This window comes from Camelina sativa, chromosome 18 (assembly GCF_030686135.1).
Source record: "Camelina sativa cultivar CO46 ecotype springtype chromosome 18, ASM3068613v1".
NCBI classification, from domain to species: Eukaryota; Viridiplantae; Streptophyta; class Magnoliopsida; order Brassicales; family Brassicaceae; genus Camelina; species Camelina sativa.
The window spans coordinates 14,331,893-14,352,419 of NC_141897.1; the positions used below are offsets into that span (position 1 = coordinate 14,331,893).

Below are 20,527 nucleotides of genomic sequence, written 5' to 3' on the forward strand. Positions count from 1 at the left end.
CTGGTTTATATTGATTAGAGTTAACCGAATTGTTAACTCCGGTTTAGTAAATGTGATACATATATAAGAGGAGAAAATGTCAATGTACACATTAAGCTGAATGAGAATGAGTTCTTTGAGCCTGGTTTTCTAACTAATTTTTTCACTTTCTCGTTCATCTAATAGTTAAGTAATTTCATTTTGAAGAGAGATTTTTCTCCAACCTTACTTCATCTTAGAATTGAAAGTAAAATTCTCCAAATTTTAGTGTGAATTAGAAATAGAAATCTCGAAATATAGAGAAAAACAGAGATTTGTATTTTGAAGATGAAAATAAAAATAGGTTGGAATATATTTAATTCTAAACTTTGTTTTAGGTAAAAATATGGAAATTAGTTGGAGATGGTCTTACATTTATGCCAAAACTAACTAATGATGAACTGTTTATTGTTTTTGATAAAATATGGAAATGATCATCACATCAATTCTAATTTATTAATTTATTTGTAGGTTGTACAAAAAAATAATCAATTGACATAGAATTAAATATGACGATGTATTTTACAAACGAAAAATCCGAGAATGTGTTGTACATGAGTTTTTTACATGGGACTGTGAAGGAAAGTCACATGGACATGGTTGACAATCGGCATATAGAAGATAAACCGTAAATTAATTGGAAGATAACCGAAAATATGTTTTTTCATCACAACATAAAGAAATCAAAGTACTTACAGATTCTCTTAAAACATTTTTTGAGAAAATCTTGAATGGAATGATAGCTAACTGATTCAACGACGATGAATTATGAATTAAACATGAAGAAAACCTTAATAACAAAGTCATGGGGAACAATCATTACAAGGAAAGAAGGAACAAAAACGATTAACTCTACTTGTGTGGCAGTGTACTTTGTATGTGATCTGGGGTGAGAGGAACAATCGACTTCATCGACAGAGCTTCAAGACTACGGATCAAGTCCTCCGATTAATTGACTCCACTATACGACATAGGATTGATTCCTATCGCGTCGCGACTCTAATCCTTTACTAGCCTCCGCAATGCTTTAACATTGGTTCTCAACATCATAGGTGATCAAGCGACGTTCACTATTCCATCTACTAGGTTAACCTACTACTAGATTCAAGATTACGATCCTTTTTTATGTTTTTGCTCACTGGGCTTGAGCCTCTAAAACACTAAAGTTGGCTGGACTTTTGTAATTTTTAAAAAAAAAAAAAAAAAAACAAAGTCATGGGGAGAACTAGTTTATTGCTTTGTCTTCGGAAGGTGTCAGTGTTGTCAATGCCATGATATTTACGGAAGTTTTGGTGTAGTTGGGTGTAATAAAGTTAGATTGTTCGTTCAGTTGGTATAATAATATAGTATTACTAGTTATAATTTGGGTTTGTTGTTGTGTTTCGGCTAAGTTGAACTTTTTTTTATCATGATAAATTGATAATGTGTTTGAGTAATGACATTTTAACGTCTCAATAAGAGTAATACTAAAATAAAAATCCCACCAAAACAAGAACTCCATAGTATTCAACTAAAATTGAGAAGATCAGAACATAGCATGATCATATATCACCTTACATAGGTTTAAAATACCAAAAAGTGTATGGCACACCAAAATAGAACCCTTAAGTATCATACCATTTGTAGTGACTGATTCTCAAGTCTACACATTGAAAAGTTAGTTAAGACTTAAGATTGACTTCATATTTTCGTATTATAAAATACCCCAAGTTGGATTACATCAATTTTAAATCTAAGCTGGGTTTAGTCATTGGTTAACTCATACCAACCTTTACCTTTAATTTAGCTTTTTTGACTTTTGACTTTTCATTATTAAGACATTTTTCTTATTATATTTAACCATGCATAAAAAAATTTGCATGTCATTTAGAGCAGCTTAGAATCATGTATCTCTTAAATATTATTCAAAAATCCAGCAAAATGTTTTGTTCATATATCAATCCAGAAGTAATCATAGGGAAATTTTGATTTTAGCTTTTGAAATACAATAAACACCACTCTTAGTTAGTGTTTCATAGTTTTAATTAAGTGTTTTGCAATATGTATTGAAATAAAATATCTCTAAAAACAATATTTTGATTTGCCTTAGTGATGTTTTCAGTAGGATATTTATATTTATAGATTTCACTTAAGAAAAATTTGGAACTCAGATTCGAAACATTTGATGGATTAATTCTAGGCATAGATCTCCCATAGGTGCAAATAAATCCCAGCTCCGAACCTTAAACTTTGACTCTGGTCCATTGAGCATGTCGATTGGTAAGAAATGAAAAGAAAAGTAGATATGAAAATATTGATGTTGAAATTGGGAGTATATTTACATCTTTTAATATAAATTCTCCAAATTAAAAATTAGGCCAAATCACCATAGTGTAATTAGGTTACTTTCTCATCCTGTTTTCTTTAAGATTCTCGTTAAAAATTAGTCGTTTCACAGGAACTCGCTGATGTGTTGGCCATCCTCTACCACTATCAAAAGGACAATGTTTCTTTATGTTACCATTGATGTATTCATGAATTTATCATAAAGGTAAGGAGTTCAAGTCTCAATTTTGAGTTTTATTTTTTTAACTAACAAACGTTTTTAATAATTGAACACAAAATCTCATCAGAAATTTAATTTTGATAATTTGTTAAGTTAGTCAACTTTACAATGTGACTTATTTGGCAACTTCAATAAAAACTAGCGATTAAATGATAAATTAATAAAAAGTTAACGATTCAAAATAAAAATCAAGAAAAATTAAAACATTATTTAATTCGAACCAAATTTGAGGTTCTTTTGATATTTTTGATAGTCGAGTTTTTTTCTGATATTTTTCCTATTTTTCCAACATCGCCACTTCCATACCCAACAACACTTCATATAAAAAAGTGTTGGGAGCGCTCATTACTCGCATCCAAGTTCACAAAACAGTTGTTCCAACAAAGTATATGTGAAGAAGGCGCTCATTTCTACATGGGAACTACCGGCATTCAGATTCCTGACATTACAGGATGGATAGTCCTGCATCACATGTAAGATCGACTCTTCTGTCCCATTACACACTGGACAAGTCGTCTCCTTCACTAAATGACGTCTTAACCCTTTCAACATTTGTCATAATTACTTAATGACCAACTAACCAAAGAAAGACCCACATTCTTTTCGCTACCACCACTCCCCATATCCATTTGAAGAAGCTCACCATACATGGCCTAGCCTCCCAATCATATTTCAACAAAGCATATGCAGATTGTATTGTGAACTCACTATTTGAAGTACCTTGCCAAGATAATTCATCCTTCATCCCAAGGAAATCATTCACTACCATTGCCAACAACCGGTGAGTAACATTCAGTGGTAGAAAGTGGCTAGTCCGCACCACATCTCAGCCTACCCCACTGTCCAATATTCCTCTACCGACTTATTTTCTCTTTTATAATATAATTACAGTTTTATTTTTAATCTACTTTCAAGATATTTCATAACATACATAACTTTGAGTTTGATGTTTTTTAATTAAAATTTTATTATTATGCAATATATTTTTTAAAAATATTATTTTCCGCAAAATTTCATAACACCTTTGTTCCAAGTTTGAAATTTTTCTAAAACTCTTAAAAATATTTTGAGATTTTTCGAATATTTTTTCTCGGAGGTCGTCTGTAAAAATATAGAGATTAAAAACTAAATGAAAAAAAGAAAAGAAAAAGAAACCGATTGAAAAAAAAAGGCCACTGTGTCACTTAAAAAAACCCTAATCGCTCCTTCTTCGTTCTCCTCTGTTTTCTCGGATTCAAATTCAAAATTCGTATATGTCCATGGAGTAACCTCGAAATTGAACTACCTACACACAGAGTCGAGTGCTTCGGCCATATCGTTGGAATCGCAATCTTGCGTTTCCTCTGTGCTTCCAGATTCTCCTTTTCTCCTAGAAAACACCCAAGCTATTGTCTTCACTTCGCCGCCGCAGACCTAGTATCATAAAATGGTGTCGCCAAAAGTGTTAGTGAGCATAGTACACTCTTCGCTACTCGGAACGTCCCGGCCAACTCCAACGCAGCGTATCGAACTCACTCATGCCATTCGCAACTCATTTTCCTCTATTCAGAACCTCCTATTATTCCCGGTACTTGCTCAATCGATGCGTCTCTTTCAATTTTCTGGGTACAGTAACGATTTTATTTTTCTTTTTAATCTCTGGGCAGCCTCCGAAGCCGTCGGACAGAGCGCAAGTTCAGTCCCGAGAAATTAGACTCCCGGATTCGCTGCCTATATCTTTGGATGACCAAGATGTTGCTATTGTAAGTGTTTCTTTCGAATTTGGGAGACGAGTGTTTTGAGTCTGAGATTTATTGGTCTAGTGGATGTTAAGATTTCAGGATTTAGATATGAACATAGGGGAGTGTATTCTGTCTTGATGAGGACTTACAATACAACCTTTTGGCTTCTGTTTAACTTTCTTCATCTTCAGAGACTGGTTAAAATTGATGTTACCTTATATTATCCTGGTATTTGAAATATGTGTGATGATTTATATGGTTGATATCTTATTGCTTCAAAAAAAGTTTAGCTCCTATTGACGTTGTCACGTTGATGACTCGCTGTTCATTATCTTATATTGTTACTGATTGTAGAGTTTGAAACTGAGTGATGAGCTTCACCTAAATGAGATAGATTCTGTTCGTCTGCTTGTATCTGCAAATCAGGAGGTGCGATTCCCTTCACTTTGCTCTACTCTAAAGCTCTGGAGTTATTTTCTGCGATATTTTCTTATATATTTGTCCTATGTTTTTAGTGGGGCTTAGTGGGACGGGACCCGCTTGAGATTCAACGGCTTGCAACTGGACTATGGTATACAGGGAGAAGAGATCTTACATCAACGCTATACACACTCCTGAGGGTAGCTTACTCTCTCGTTTTATTTCTTGCTTTTTTTTCTTCTTCTTCTAGTGTTCGTTGCGTTAAAGCATTATCACACATTACCATTTTTCTGGTTGAACAGGCAGTTGTTCTGGACCAGGGGCTTGAACCTGATCTTATAGCTGACATTCAGGGAATCTTAGAAGAACTGATCAAAACTGGGCTTAGACAACGGTTGATTACTCTTATAAAGGTACTAACCACTAAGGTTCTTTTGAGATACATCCTCAATTGGTTTCAAAATCAAGACTTCAGTATATATGTAACTAAAATAACTTCCCACTTTGCTGCATGAATTTATTTTGAAGAATTTATATTATTGACAATCGTTCTCATTTACTGCGAAGACGAATTCTCTTGTTCGTTGAATATCCATGAGCATATCTGTCTAGCTACAACCATTTCAATCTACATTTCATTTGTTTCTCATGATCTTAGAGTTAAACAATCTTTCTCCAATTAGTAATTGAATATCCATTTTTCAAATGTGTAACTATTACTTATAGTGCACATTGAACCGTTGTGCTAACATACTATTCATTTTTGAGATTCGTTTTCTATATTACCTTTTAACTCAAAGACAGTTGCCATTACCTTTAGTGTACCATTTGTGATTTACTTCTCACTTTGCATTAGCATCAACACTCTGATGTACCTTGACTTCGGATTATAGAGTTCACATCAAACGAGTCAAGAAAATTTAAAGATTTACTTTTGAAACTTCAAAAAATCAGTGATTGTCCCCCATCCATGTCCATTGTCTTCATAGCTGAACATTTGTAGCAAAAACATGCTCTAATCTAGTGAAAAATATTAGATGTAAAAGTTCTTTTAGATGATCTTTATGACGTGATAATTTTACTTTTTGTTTTGTTTTTTTTTAACATTATTATGTAATTACTGTCATGATACAAATTCGTTGTTGTTAGGAACTCAATCGAGAGGAACCTTCTGGATTGGGTGGGCCCTTATGTGAGCGATACCTTATTGACTCAAGGGGTGCTCTTGTTGAACGAAGATCTGTTGTTCATAGGGAAAGACTGATTCTGGGACATTGCCTTGTTCTTTCAATTTTGGTTGATAGACCTGGTAAGCCTGTTTATTTCTTATAAAGCTTTTGTGCGAAGATTAACAATGCTACTTGTTATAAAAATTCAGTTGTTGGATACAGTGCTTTCGTTAATGGTTTGATTTTTTTTCATGAAAAAGACAGCATAAGTTCCATTGTCCACCATAGTAAGTGAAATTATTGATATGTGGTTTACACATTTGCTAGGGCACTTCTTATGCCACACTAGTCAGATCATTTGGTCAATGTGCTGTGAAATATATCATTTTATGTGTGTGTAATTATGCATTCAACATTTTTGACTGAAGTTGAGTATCATATGTGAGTCTGGTGTTTGGTATAATATAGTGGCTTGTTAAGCTTCATCCATTGTTCTGATCTCATTTATGAAATGATTTAAAAGATACTACTAATTAATAATAATTAAGTTGTTTATTAATCGGATTAAAACACTCTTGTTGTATTATATCTTTTGTTATTGCTCTAGGAGATTTCTGTTACATATTCATTCTTCTAACAAGTTGTTTATTGCAGGTTCGAAAGATGTAAAAGATATATTCTATGTTTTAAAAGATAATGCAGCTCAATTAACTGAAGAAAATGACACCATAAGTTCTCAGGTTCATGCTAGTACTGTTCATGACATAGTGGCTATTAAAGCTTTCTTCCTTCCCTGCTTATTTAATATGAAAAGTGTTAATTTCTGATAAATGATTTTTATCTGTGTTGCAGATTACTTTTAGTCTTCTGTTTTCTCTCATCATCACATTTGTATCAGATGCAATCAGCGGACTATCTGATAAGTCATCTATGATATCTCAAGATGCTTCGTTTAGGACAGACTTTCAGGATATTGTAAGACGAGTTGATACATTTTTCTTTCGCTTCTTATCCCTGTCACTGACACTCGAAAACACACTTCTGCCTTTCTTACGACCTGATCACCTTTCAGGTCATGGCTTCTGGCAGTGACCTCACTGCTGATGGGTTCATTGGTGGCATAAGGCTTGCCTGGGCTGTACATTTAATGCTGATATATGATGGAATATCTGGAATGGATACAGTTCCCACGGCTTCAACAACAGATATGAGGCACATATGCTCCTGCCTGGAGTCCATCTTCTCAAAAAATGTGTTTCAGTTTTTGCTGGATAATGTTCTTCGAACTGCAGCCTACCAGGTACTTTCATATAAACGTCATCCCAAGTTTCTATCTGGATTTACTGTTCACTTGATATCACTTGACGAGCAAGTGGAAGAATTTTTAGGCTACAAGAAGAGTTACCTTGATTTCCCAGCTAGTGATGACATGTTTAGCTCCTTAAACTTTTCTTAAAGTTTTGAGTCAAAATTATCTCTACCTTTGCTAATAGAATTTTGTATTGATTGAGCTATTATGCATGAAACATGGATCAGAAAAATAGCTATTTTGTAATGGTGTATACGGTGTTTGTACTCTTTCTTCCTGACAACTGTAGTGTATATTGTCTGTTTCACTATGATTGATTTATGTGTAGGCCTGTATGGATGCCATTTTTTTCCTTCATGTAGACAGTCTTTACTTGATTAGTCATTCCCAAATGTGAGAGTGTTCCCATTTCTTTATGCTGATTGTTCTGCTTCTAATCCCATTATATATTTATTAATGATTTCATTATTGAGTATATGATTTTACTTTGTTAGTATTCGGTGGGTTCCTATTTGGATGCTGTATTCATTCTTGTTAGTCTCTAGGATGTTGCTAAATCAGATATCAACTTTAAGTCTCTTTCAGGTTTTCTATTATGATCTTTGATTTTCTTGACTCAACCCTTCCCTCTTGTGTTGGTCTATCAATGGTTGACAAATTGTTACTTGCTACATGCAGAATGATGAGGAGGACATGATCTACATATATAATGCTTACCTGCACAAGTTAGCCTCTTGTTTTTTATCTCACCCAATCGCAAGAGATAAGGTTTGTTAAAAATTCACACTAAAGAAATTCTACTTAGCATTTGTGTATTGTGTATACGTTGGTGATCAAAGTTTGACCGCTGCAACTTTATCATGTAAAGCTTGTAATTTTTTTCCGTACTTCATCGTCTGATATGATGAAGAATTGGTAATATCTGCTTTTCATTTAGAGGGAGAAACTTTTTGATGTATCAGCTTGATCGCTATGGGATATGAGTTTCATATAAACTTCATTAATGGCTGAACCTTATATCCTTCGTTTTGATAGTCTAATAAGTTGAGTAGATGAGCCAAGATGAGAAATACAATAGCTTATCTATATGTTTATCTCCTGAGTCACCTGCCATCATTATTTTTCAGGTGAAGGAATCAAAGGACATGGCTATGAGTGTTCTAAATTCTTACCGAACTTGTGATTCACTTGATGGTAGTATGCAAACTGAAGAGGCTGAGAAGCCACTGCCCTTCATTTCTCTTATGGAGTTTGTCAGCAAAATTTATCAGGTTGAGAACGACTACCAAATCGAGCAGTTATTTGTTTATCTTTGTTTTTTTTTGTTTTTTTATTATTTTACACTAAATTTATGAAAATAAGTTTGCTTGGTATTTTGAATTTGAGTTCTGTTTATATGTTTTTTGGTGGCTAATTTCTTTTTCATAGCACATGTGAGCATTCAGAAACCATGCCGGTCATATCTCGTTTTACATGCCGAATAGACCTGTTTTCGTTTTTGTCTTTTGATCTTTACAACCTTTTACAGAAAGAACCTGAACTACTCTCTGGGAATGATGTCTTGTGGACATTTGTGAATTTTGCTGGAGAGGACCACACAAATTTTAAAACTCTTGTGGCTTTCTTGGAAATGCTGTGTACCTTGGTATGAGAAGTCTTTACATTGGTATTTTGCTGGGACCTCATTCACTTGGTTACTGATTGAGTATTCTTGCTGTCATCTTTATTTAATTTCAGGCTTCCACTCAGGAAGGTGCGTCTAGAGTTTATGAGTTGCTCCAGGGTACATCATTTCGCAGTATAGGATGGCCCACTTTGTTTGATTGTATAAGAATTTACGATGATAAGTTCAAGCAGTCTCTTCAAACTTCTGGAGCCATGATGCCAGAGTTCCTGGAGGGCGATGCAAAAGCTCTTGTTGCATATCTGAATGTACTTCAGAAGGTTATAACTATATTCCAAAAATATTCTGTTTCAACTTTAATTCCACGTGTAATATTCTTATACGGTGCTTTGTATCTATGAGAATTTCAGCTTGTATTCCTAGGAATTGGGGTTAACTGCGTATTCGTTCTAGTCATGTACCTATATACTTTCTCAGGGGTCATGGGGACAAAGCCATAAAAATTATCGATATGAGTTCCTAGGAGGGGAATGTGTTGTTTAAATGTCCTTGCAAATGATTCCTTTCTGTGGAAACTGATCTTTGAACTTTAGATATTTTTTCTATGGTCATTAAGTCTATTTTTCATATTTCGTAGGTTGTTGAGAATGGTAGTCCCGCTGAGAGGAAAAGCTGGTTTCCCGATATTGAACCATTTTTTAAGCTTCTTGGTTACGAAAACATCCCTCCATATCTAAAGGTCAGTGGCGTACTACTGCAGATTCTTCTCCTTATACTGTGGACTCACGAATGATATGTGGAGTGCATCTGGTATCGGTATCTGTATAACTTGTGTTCTTGGTAACTTTATTTTTTTGCAGGGTGCTCTTAGAAAGACCATTGCTGCCTTTGTTTATGTCTTTCCAGAAATGAGGGACACTATCTGGGCTTTTCTTGAGCAGTATGATCTACCTGTTGTTGTGGGATCACCAGTTGGAAAGAGTGACCAACCTTCTCAGGTAAGTGCTTCAAGGGGATAGTTAGTAGTAGCTATTTTAACTCTACTTCTTTAGTTAATATTTCTATTATTATTGAGAATTTATTATAATTTTATGTTTCTGCATTTATTTTCTAACATTTTGTACTTTGGCGTTAAAGACGGGCTGTCATGTTGCAAAGATATCATTGTTTAGCTATGTAAAGTTGGTGTTAGTAACACAAAAAAAAAGAAGATTATTTGTCTAATTCCTGCAACAACTTCATGTGATGAAAATTTCCTTTTTCATTTATTTCGCTAAGACTCACATAACGCATTGTGCTGTGTTCAGGATAGCTAAAACTTGTAATATCACGTGTTTTCTGATGCTGCATTTGCTTTTCCAGGTGGAGAGTATCTTTAGCGTATCTTTAAACCTAATGCCAAAATCCGTTTATATGCAGGTCTATGATATGCAGTTTGAGTTAAATGAAGTGGAAGCAAGGAGAGAACAATATCCTTCAACAATATCTTTCCTTAATCTTATAAACGCTCTGATTGCGGGAGAGAAAGATATGACTGATCGTGGGCGTAGGTAGTAGCCTTAGATTGTTGTATATCGCCATGACGCATTAGTCTTTGTATTTTCTTGGTCTAATGGTTATATGTATACTTTTGTAGATTTATTGGCATCTTCAGGTTTGTGTATGATCATGTATTCACCCCTTTTCCTCAGAGGGCATATTCAGATCCTTGTGAGAAGTGGCAATTGGTTGTGGCATGCCTTCAACATTTTCACATGTAAAACTCCTGCTTCTGTTTTCAATAATCTGCTCTTTCTTGCGAGTTTTAGCAGAAATGATGACATGTTTCTACTTGTTTAACTTCCCTTAGTGTTCCTACCTTTTGTAAATTCCATCACTTTTTATTTAGGGCTCTAATAATGTTGAAGACTGGATTAACATTTTTCTGTATTTCACTTCAGGATCCTAAGCATGTATGACATTCAGGAGGAGGATCTTGATGGATTTACTGAGCATCCACAGTTTTTGGTGTCGGTAGAAACATCATCACTGCAAATGCAGCTACCAATTATAGAATTACTTAAAGTACTAACTCAACTTTTTGTTTTTTTTTTCTTGTTCCACAGACAATCCTCATCTCAAACAGGCATGCAGTATACAGTATATAATTTCTTCCACGTTTTTGTTTGTTTGTCAGGATTTCATGAGTGGGAAAGCTCTTTATAGGAACCTCATGGGTATCCTTCAAGTTGGAGTCAATTCCATCATTAGCGAGCGATTGAGTAAAACTTATGGGAAGATCTTAGAAAAGGCTGTACAACTTTCTTTAGAAATCTTACTGCTCGTCTTTGAGAAGGATTTGCTTGTTTCCGATGTTTGGCGTCCTCTGTACCAGGTATTTGGCTGTTCTTAGGTGTATCTGAGCTTTGTTTTGTATATCGTCAAGTCGTTCAAACTCCTTAATATGTGGTAGAGATTGTTATATGTGAGAATGCAGTTATATAAGTTTTTTTTTCCTTCAAAAAGTATTCATAGGTCTACCTGAATGCACTGTCAGAGCTTTCCTTAGATTGTCAATCATAAGCTACTAGACTAATAGAAACCAAATAGTATTCTTCCTTCCAACCTTAAGTTAATTTATTTTGACCAATATTGGGTTGTGGTGTAAAATGTGAAACTAGACTCTCTTGTTAATTTGGCTATTGCGTGGAAACTTTTGGTATTAGTGATAGTTTGAACAACAAGTTTTTCTATAAAGCACAATCAGCATGCCTTCCCTGATTTTGTGTTAAGGCACAAGATGGTCAATAATGTTAACTTTGTTATTGCTGCAGCCTTTGGATATAATTCTCTCACAAGATCATAATCAAATTATTGCCTTGTTGGAGTATGTCAGATATGATTCTCTTCCTCAGATTCAGCGATCTTCAGTCAAAATCATGAACATTTTAAGGTGGTAACAAATTTCGTTTGAGGCATCTCTGTAGTTTGTTTAACCACATGTAACTTATTTTCTCAGATAGCATTAGTCAATACCATTATAAACTGCTTTCAGCTGTTTGATCGCTTTCCTTCGCTTTGTATAATTAGTGTAACCTTATGTTTTGATATAATTTACATGGGTTTTAATTAATCATACGCTTGATGACAGTTCTCGCTTGGTTGGACTTGTTCCAATGCTGATCAAAATTGATGCTGCGAATTCCTTGATCGAGGATTATGCGGCCTGCCTTGAGGTACGACTGGAAGAGGGTGAAGTTGTAGAGAACAGTTGTGACGATCTGGGGGTCCTTATTATGCAGGTTAGTTATCAAATATGTGCACTATGGCTTGGGTCTTATATGCTGTCTTTCATCATGATTGATTCTTCCGTACCTCCCATATCATCTCAATGGTATGACTTTCACATTTGTAGCTTCTGGTTGATAATATCAACCGGCCTGCACCAAGTATCACACATTTGCTTCTTAAGTTTGACCTTGATGCCCCCGTGGAAGGGACAGTTTTGCAGCCTAAGTTTCACTACAGGTTTGATTGAAATTTGTATGCAGAATCTTATGTAATTCTTTCAACCTATAATCTCATTTTTGCTTTGCAATCTGCAGTTGTTTGAAGGTCATTCTTGAAATGCTGGAGAAACTTCCAAACCCTGATATAAACTTCTTACTCTTTGAGTTTGGCTTTCAGGTGGGACATGCTGCCGGATGTTTTTTCAAACAAGTGAAATTCTGTTTGTTCTATTGTCTTACAGTAACTTTTTATTTTTGCAGCTTTTGTGCGAGTTGAATTTGGATCCATTAACTAGTGGTCCAACCATGGATCTCTTGAGCAGCAAAAAATATCAGTTTTTTGTTCAGGTACGCCAGATATTGCCTCTCCTTATACGAAAAAAATGCCATTTTTTACTTATTGGCTGCCTCATTCAAGTCACAAATAACAGTTTTTTTTTACTCGTCCTTACTTTACTTTCTTATTATACTTTGACATTGCAGCATCTTGATACGATCGGTGTTGCTACTCTTCCAAAAAGAAGTGGCAGCCAGGCGCTCCGTATCAGTTCCCTTCATCAGGTACATATACCCTACTTCTTCTGTGTCAAGTGTATCCGACTCTGATTAGTTTCATGACAGAATCCAAGTGGGTGTACTCTCTGCTATCTAATATGTGTTCCTTAAACTGATCAAGTGACATGATCAATAATTTAACATAATGTTACATAGTCCTTTTTCCTATTGATCACGTAACTCATTTTCTCAATCTCTACCTTTCTTAGAGGGCATGGCTATTAAAGCTCCTAGCTATTGCATTGCATACTGGTTCTGGAAGCAGTTCAGCTCACCTAGAGGCATGTCAGAGCATACTTTCTCATCTTTTTGGGCGGGAGGTAACTGAGGCAGCGAATGAATTTTTTTCGTCCAGTACATATCCTCAGGATGGTCTTGATTATGCTGGAACTAGTTCAATCAGTAAAAGTAAGGTGAGTTTAGAAACACCTCTGTTTTATGTTCTACTATGCTTTGTGGCATATCCTAGTTTTATCCCTATCCGTGCCTATGTTCTGCACAATTGATTTCTAGTTAGTATGTTTATTACTGCCTGTGTAGCATTGGTCTAAGGTGTCTACCATTCTATTTTTGAAACCATCCATGTATGATACAAATAACTGTACTGACCCCACTCTTTCTGAAGTCAGAAGTATGTTGCCTTGCAAGGTGATCTGCATCACCTCTTAACAGTTTAATATCCTTGACCATTAAAAAATTAAGATGTCTCCTTTTCTCATTCTACATCATTTTATTTCACTATAAATCTGACAATGTTACAATATTCATCATTACTTGCTAAGTTTAAAGTCGTTTCATGTGTGATGCTGTCTTACTTTTGTTTCTTTTTTGGATTGAGTTCAGGCATTGGCTTTGCTTGAAATTCTTCAGTTTAGATCTCCTGATGCTTCAATGCAGCTTCCTCAAACTGTGTCAAGCCGAAAGTATGACTCACTGGTAAGGCTTGCGGAATATGGAGGTTTGTTTCCGTTAAATTTATTGCTCTAAATATGGAGTTTATAATTTCAGGTGGAGGACATACTTGGGAACCGTGATACCTCTGTTAGTGGCAGTATCTACTATTATTCTGAGCGTGGTGATCGGCTAATTGATTTATCTTCCTTCAGCAACAAGCTCTGGCAGGTTTGTTCTTGTGTTAATGGTCACCAAATCTTCTCTCTAACAAACATTAATGTTTGTCCTGTAATTATATATCTATACTAATTCTGTTGTTTGTTTAGAAACTACATTCTGGATTTCCCCTAGTGGATTGTTTTCCAAATGTTGCTGAGCTTAGTGAAGTTAAAGAGACAATCCAACAGCTGTTGAAATGGGGCTGGAAGTATAACCGAAACCTTGAGGAGCAAGCGGCCCAACTTCATATGTTAGCTGGCTGGTCTCAGATTGTTGAGGTTGATTGCTTTCTTAAAAAAAAATCAGATCAGCTTTAGTATCATGAGCGTGTGCCACTCCTTTATGATATCAAGTATTTATCGTTTGTGTTGTGTTTATTCTTTGTTTTAGGTGGCTGCTTGCAGAAGAATATCTTCTCTTGATAATCGGCCTGACATTTTGTACCGGTGAGTACCTTTTGTACCAGATTTTAGTTGCTTGAGGAGCTTTTTGAACAGTGCATGACTTGTTCTTCTCTGGTCGTTGGCAGGATACTTGATGCCTCTCTTAGTGCTTCCGCGTCTCCAGATTGTTCATTAAAAATGGCGTTCGTACTTACTCAGGTGCATTTTAGCTGTTAAGTAACTTTCATTGTAAAATGTGTTGTCTATGTACTAACTTTAGGTTTTAATAGGTTGCCCTTACCTGCATTGCCAAACTTCGTGATGATAGATTTTCATTTCAAGGGGTCTTGAGTTCTGACACCGTGACATGTCTAGATGTTATGATGGTCAAACATTTATCGACTGGTGCTTGCCACTCAGTTCTATTTAAACTTGTTATGGCAATTCTAAGGCATGAGTCATCAGAATCCTTGAGAAGGCGGTATGGTTTGAAGTTCCATTAGTACTTTTCTCCCAGCTTAATAGAACATAAAGTTATATTCTCCCAGCTTAATTAATTTCTACTTTTCTCGGTTGGTAACACATTTTCCTTTCTTCATCAGCCAATATGCATTGCTTTTGAGCTATTTCCAGTACTGCCAGCATATGATTGCTCTGGATGTGCCAACATCAGTTGTGCAATTCTTGTTGCTTAATGAGCAAGATGGTGAAGATTTGGATATCCAGAAGGCATGTGTCTGCTGATTAACCTGAGGCTTATTTTATACAGACGATAAATTTCAATTTTTTTTTTTGGTCTTTCAGATTGACAAGGAGCAGGCTGATCTTGCTCGTGCCAACTTTTTAATAATAAAGAAAGAAGCTCAGGGCATCTTGGATCTGGTAATTGTTGCTTCTGTATTGATATGAGCTATATTTATTTGAACTGTTTCACATTGCGAATACTAATTCCAGGTAATCAAGGATGCAAGTCAAGGCAGTGAATTTGGGAAAACAATATCACTATATGTGCTGGACGCTCTTGTTTGCATTGATCACGAGAGATTTTTTCTTAGTCAGCTTCAGAGCAGAGGTTTCATACGGTCTTGCCTTGGTAGCATTAGTAATATCTCCTACCAGGTAATTTTCCTGTGAATTTCTAGTGTGGTCATTGCTATGAGTATATCTCATTGCTTTGCATTTCCTTGTTGCAACTTGTTGTAATTAGTGGTAATAAATTAATTTGGGCTTGACTGATAAACTAGCCGAAGTAGATTAAATTGTATTTGAGTCAATAATGCCCTTTCAGTGCATAGGACTTCACAAATGCAAATCCGAGTGCACAGCATATTTATAGCAAGATGGTCAAAATAGAATCACAAACCCTGTTAAATCTTCTTAACGAGTGGCATAATGTGTCCAATTAGCTGTTGGTTTGACTTTTTGATCCGTATGAAAAGACTAGACACCGTATGTAACTCGTGTGTGTTTTATGCCCCATTACATAATAGGTATTGGGGTTAAAATTTTCATATGTTGCTAGTTTAGATATTTACGATACCTGATTTACATGTGGGTATTATAGTAGCTGGTGGCTGGTACTCGGGCGGCTGTTACTTTGGGCCTCTCCCGTTCACTCCTCTCCCATTTCTCTCCTCTCCAGGAGGACGTCGCATGACCAAGGATCGGACTGCTCTGATACCATTTGTTACACTTAGATACCACTTTAGTCCATATTGGACCTTATACCAAGCCAATAAAGCCGATAAAGCTAGCTTTTGTGGTGGGCTCTACCTTTGGGCTTTATTGGCTTGGTATAAGGTCCAATATGGACTAAAGTGGTATCTAAGTGTAACAAATGGTATCAGAGCAGTCCGATCCTTGGTCATGCGACGTCCTCCTATGGGAGAGGAGTGAACGGGAGAGGCCCAAAGTAACAGCCGCCCGAGTACCAGCCACCAGCGACGTGGATGTCGCTGTCTAAAGGGGGCGGTAATGATACACATCCCACATCGGTGGGATATAGGAATAATCAATGCCATATAAAGCACCACTGGTCCCCCCACTCATAAGCTAGCTTTTGTGGTGGGTTCTACCTTTGGGCTTTATTGGCTTGGTATAACCGTATAAGGTCCAATATGGACTAAAGTGGTATCTAAGTGTAACAATATGCTGCTAGTTTACATACTTAAGAAACCTGATTTACATGTGGGTGTTCTTATTTAGAGGACTTGACATTCATGCATGTGTATTTATCATATAATTGTTTCCAGGATGGAACACATTTGCTGGAGTTACAACAGCGAGCATGTACCTTAGAATCAGAACTTGCATTGCTACTTAGAATTAGTCACAAGTACGGAAAGTCTGGAGGCCAGGTTCTGTTCTCCATGGGTGCGCTGGAACACATTTCTTCTTGTAGAGCTATCAGCTTTAAGGTAATATACTATCTGTAGGTGTCAGGTTTCCTTTATGTGGCCTCAATATTTTCTCTGCTTTTAATCCCAAAAGTGCCTTCCAGGGAAATATGAGACGGGTGGATATGAAACTTCAGAGTGATGTAGGATATGATGTACAAAAGCAAAGAACGATAATCACTGCTGTCCTAAGATTGGTGTTTGCTCTAACCTCATTGGTTGAGACCTCTGAATTTTTTGAGGTCAGCTGCATTTCTTTAGATGACCTTTTCTTTATGATCTTTTAGGTTGTTAATTTAACACTCTATTCCATATTGATTTGCCTGGTTTAATAAGCTTAAGTTGCCATTTAAACAGTATTTTCCAGATCGTTTAGGGACATTTTGAGACTTTGCAATTCTTATATTTTGACTTGTTATTTATTTGAGTTGTGTGAGAGTAAATACAGACATTCTAGAATTGAATGACAGACACATAGTTCACTTTGTTTGAAATCTGAAATTAGTATATTATTGCGCTTTTCTCTTTCACTAAAACTAATCTGTTGTTTGCGTCTCTTAGAAACTTGAATGATGTCACTGATTTTCTTTGCTAATTTTTACATCTTTGAGGCCTCTAACAAGTAGAAGTAGGAAATAAGGGAGTGTCTTCAAACGTTCCAACTTATACTGGATGACATTTGCAATATGTTTGCAAGACATAACAATCAAATACTGAGATGCAGAAACATTTGTAAATTTTAGGACAATTAGTATTGTTCTTATTATTTTGTCTGGATGTCTGATCTTTATGATCTAGAATTGTTTTTCACCATTCTTTTCATATTCAATTAATTAGTGCAAGTCATTGTTATTGATTTTTCTGGGTAGCTGATTTTCTTTCTTCGTTTTTCACCTGGGCGTTTGATAGGGGAGGAATAAAATTGTTCGTGAAGTCATTGAGTTTATCAAAGGACATCAATTTCTTTTTGACCAACTTCTTCGCGAAGACTTCACTCAAGCAGATGATTTATTGATGGAGCAAATTATTCTTGCAGTAGGAATATTGAGCAAGGTAATTCTTTGGCGTGTCTTAATTTTTTTTGCTTCTCTTTTCGTAATTGCGTCCTCAAGAGGGCTCACGAAATCCCCCAAGCTATAGATGCGTTTTCTAGAAAGTGAGTTTGCTTGTTTTGTAGGTCTGGCCTTTCGAAGAGAACGATGGATATGGGTTTGTTCAAGGGCTTTTTGATATGATGAGCAAGCTTTTCATCGTCTCTCCCATTAAGTCGATATCATCGCAGGTAGGACAAGTAGTTCGGTACATGGATGAGTATATAGTTTCTCATTTGTTATTGGCAGATTGTCATCTAATCCTTGAATTCTTATATTCGTGGGGTTTCTCTTTTTTTTGTTTCTCATCTGGTGGGCAGAAGGGATCAGAGTTCAAATTGTCTCAATTGCGGTTCAGCTTGACTTCTTACTTATATTTTCTGGTGACCAAAAATTCTCTAAGGTTACAGGTAATCTTGTAGCCATTTCCCTCAGTTTCTCCTGTCCACGTTTTCACTGTTCAGTTGTTTGAATGAACTACAAGTAAATACTAATGTCCTTTGTCCACACGCCCACTCCTCCCCCCAGGTTTCAGATGATTCTTTTGATTGTTCCACTAAACTACGCCAACCGACGTTGCTGTTGCTTGCATCTCTTCTTTCACATGTGACTGACTCCCTGGAGAGAGCAGCAGAGAAAAAGTCCTTACTTCTTCATAAGGTATATTATCCTAATTCCTACTGTTTACATGTTTCAGGCTCTTCTTTCCTTTTTGTTTATATGTATTCGAAATTGCATGTATAATTGGCAGATTAGAGACATAAACGAGCTCTCTAGACAAGATGTAGATGCGATCATCACGATGTGTGATTGCCAAGAATATGTCACACCGTCGGACAACATACACAAAAGGTTAGTGAATTTCTTTCTTCTGCTAGCTCATGCGTGCATATGCCAAAACAGAAGTGGGTTATTCACATAGAATTTGCCCAGCTTTCTTCCTATCAAAGATTAGTAAGACGCTTGACCACTGTTTTTATTTGTTTGTGGCGTGTTACTTACCTCAGGAGATACATAGCTATGGTTGAAATGTGCCAAATTGTGGGTAACAGGGACCAGTTAATCACCTTGTTACTACAACTTGCCGAGCATGTACTAAATATTATCCTGATCCATCTCCAAGATAGGTAATACAACTTTATCATTAACAATTGATATCAAGGGAATAAATTTACAGTGTGTATACGGTTTGCTCTAGTGTTTTTATGCTGAACACTTGACATCTGACATCTGCAGATCCGTTAGTTCAAATGAAAGGGGATCATATGGTTCAAAATCCCATCTACAACAAGATATTACAGTTCTCTGTGGCAAATTGTCGCCTACCATAGAGAGGCTTGCATTACTAAATGAGGTAGCCTTATCGATTTACTAGAATTTTTCGATTATTTGTTTCTGAAAAGTGAAAAGGTGGTGGTGACCCAACTTCTCTCTATCGCAGGGAAAAGTAGGACATAACCTGAAGGTGTTCCAGAGACTGGCAACGACTGTTAAAGAAATGGCCATCCAAAACTGTATATGATAGGCTTGTCAAGAAATGTATTCTGGTGGTTGAACAATTTTTGTGTGTGAAATGATGTCCAAATCTAAAATGTAGTGTGGGTTATATTGTATAACTGGTCTTAGGTACTTCAGTCACAAAATAGTATGGTGTTATCCTTATCCACATGAATTCAGATGATACTTTGTCTGAGATTCTGGGGGTGATTGGGAAGCTTTCACTTGTTTATGGAAACGCTAACAAGTTTTTATAGATTTACATGTTTGCCCTATTTAAATTCGCAAACACACAGCTGAAAGGGATAATTGGTCAGAAGTTTTTTAAGAACTTTTTTCTTTTGTCCCCAAAATAGAAAAGTTGGGAAACTAACATTTTTTGGTGTATGATTACAACTTGAGCCATGTCCAAAATGAATTTGTTTTTTTACCCTTTTTGAAATTGGATTTTTGAAAGGTTACTTCACCAATTAATCCACTTTGGGAACAATTTTCAAATTCATGTATTGAAATTGATTTTCTGGCTAATTATTCCCATTAACATACATAATAATTACTATAAGCTAAGATGAAATCCAAAATCCATCTTATTGTAAGAGTACAATGTACACAACACTGATATATCGAATTACCAATTAAATTTGGCATGAAACATAGGGTTCCCACAATGTGAACATTGTACTTTCACCTCCAATTCATATCCAACATGCAATATAACTCTTTCATTGTCCAGTCGAAATTTTTTGATAAATCAAATGTTTGATGAATTTTAATAACTTCACAGGCCATCATTGGCTACTGTCCTATACATAATAATAGAAGAATGATTAATGTACACGTGGAAATAAAGTTAGATACATACATGCAAACAAATAAAAAGAGTGTAATAAAAGAGATGGGACTAGACATTAGACATGAAAATCTTTGGACGAACGGCCGGACTGCTCATTTAGTCATGCCTTAAAAAATTGGAATCAATGTCTAGAAAGCCATAATTTATAAAAGAAAGAGCTAGAATACCAACGTTTTATTTTTAATTTATTTTATAATTTATTTTATATCAAAAAAATATGAAAATACCAAAAACTCTTTACTTAATTTATTTAACTTAATGACTTTAAACTGAAACAAAATCAGATCTAGAACAAAGAAGAAGATGGCGAAATCGAGAGAGATGAACGTGAAATCAAACGAATGA

The 20,527-nt window shown here is 35.7% G+C and overlaps 1 protein-coding gene across 2 annotated transcripts; it reads left to right on the forward strand.

The window, feature by feature from the left end:
• The first annotated feature begins 3,611 nt into the window (after positions 1-3,611).
• On the forward strand, positions 3,612-19,604 carry LOC104761076 (nuclear pore complex protein NUP205). 2 transcript variants are annotated; one of them, XM_087498651.1, is made up of 45 exons: positions 3,612-4,130; positions 4,210-4,305; positions 4,639-4,713; positions 4,800-4,904; positions 5,007-5,117; positions 5,854-6,013; positions 6,528-6,613; positions 6,726-6,848; positions 6,946-7,173; positions 7,861-7,950; positions 8,310-8,453; positions 8,711-8,827; positions 8,920-9,126; positions 9,444-9,545; positions 9,667-9,804; positions 10,226-10,356; positions 10,443-10,562; positions 10,747-10,870; positions 10,983-11,180; positions 11,620-11,738; positions 11,937-12,087; positions 12,201-12,313; positions 12,391-12,472; positions 12,556-12,642; positions 12,778-12,855; positions 13,059-13,262; positions 13,693-13,785; positions 13,858-13,971; positions 14,070-14,240; positions 14,353-14,408; positions 14,492-14,564; positions 14,636-14,826; positions 14,948-15,074; positions 15,150-15,227; positions 15,300-15,464; positions 16,598-16,762; positions 16,846-16,983; positions 17,651-17,794; positions 17,919-18,023; positions 18,153-18,242; positions 18,361-18,492; positions 18,584-18,684; positions 18,840-18,959; positions 19,069-19,186; positions 19,274-19,604. In XM_087498651.1, exons 1-45 carry the CDS (start codon positions 3,990-3,992, stop codon positions 19,352-19,354), a joined length of 5,592 nt encoding a protein of 1,863 aa, XP_087354777.1. In that variant the 5' UTR covers positions 3,612-3,989; the 3' UTR covers positions 19,355-19,604. The 2 variants fall into 2 exon arrangements, with proteins under 2 accessions (XP_087354777.1, XP_087354778.1); XM_087498652.1 differs by having other exon boundaries at positions 3,684-4,130; positions 18,156-18,242.
• The last annotated feature ends 923 nt before the right edge of the window (positions 19,605-20,527 follow it).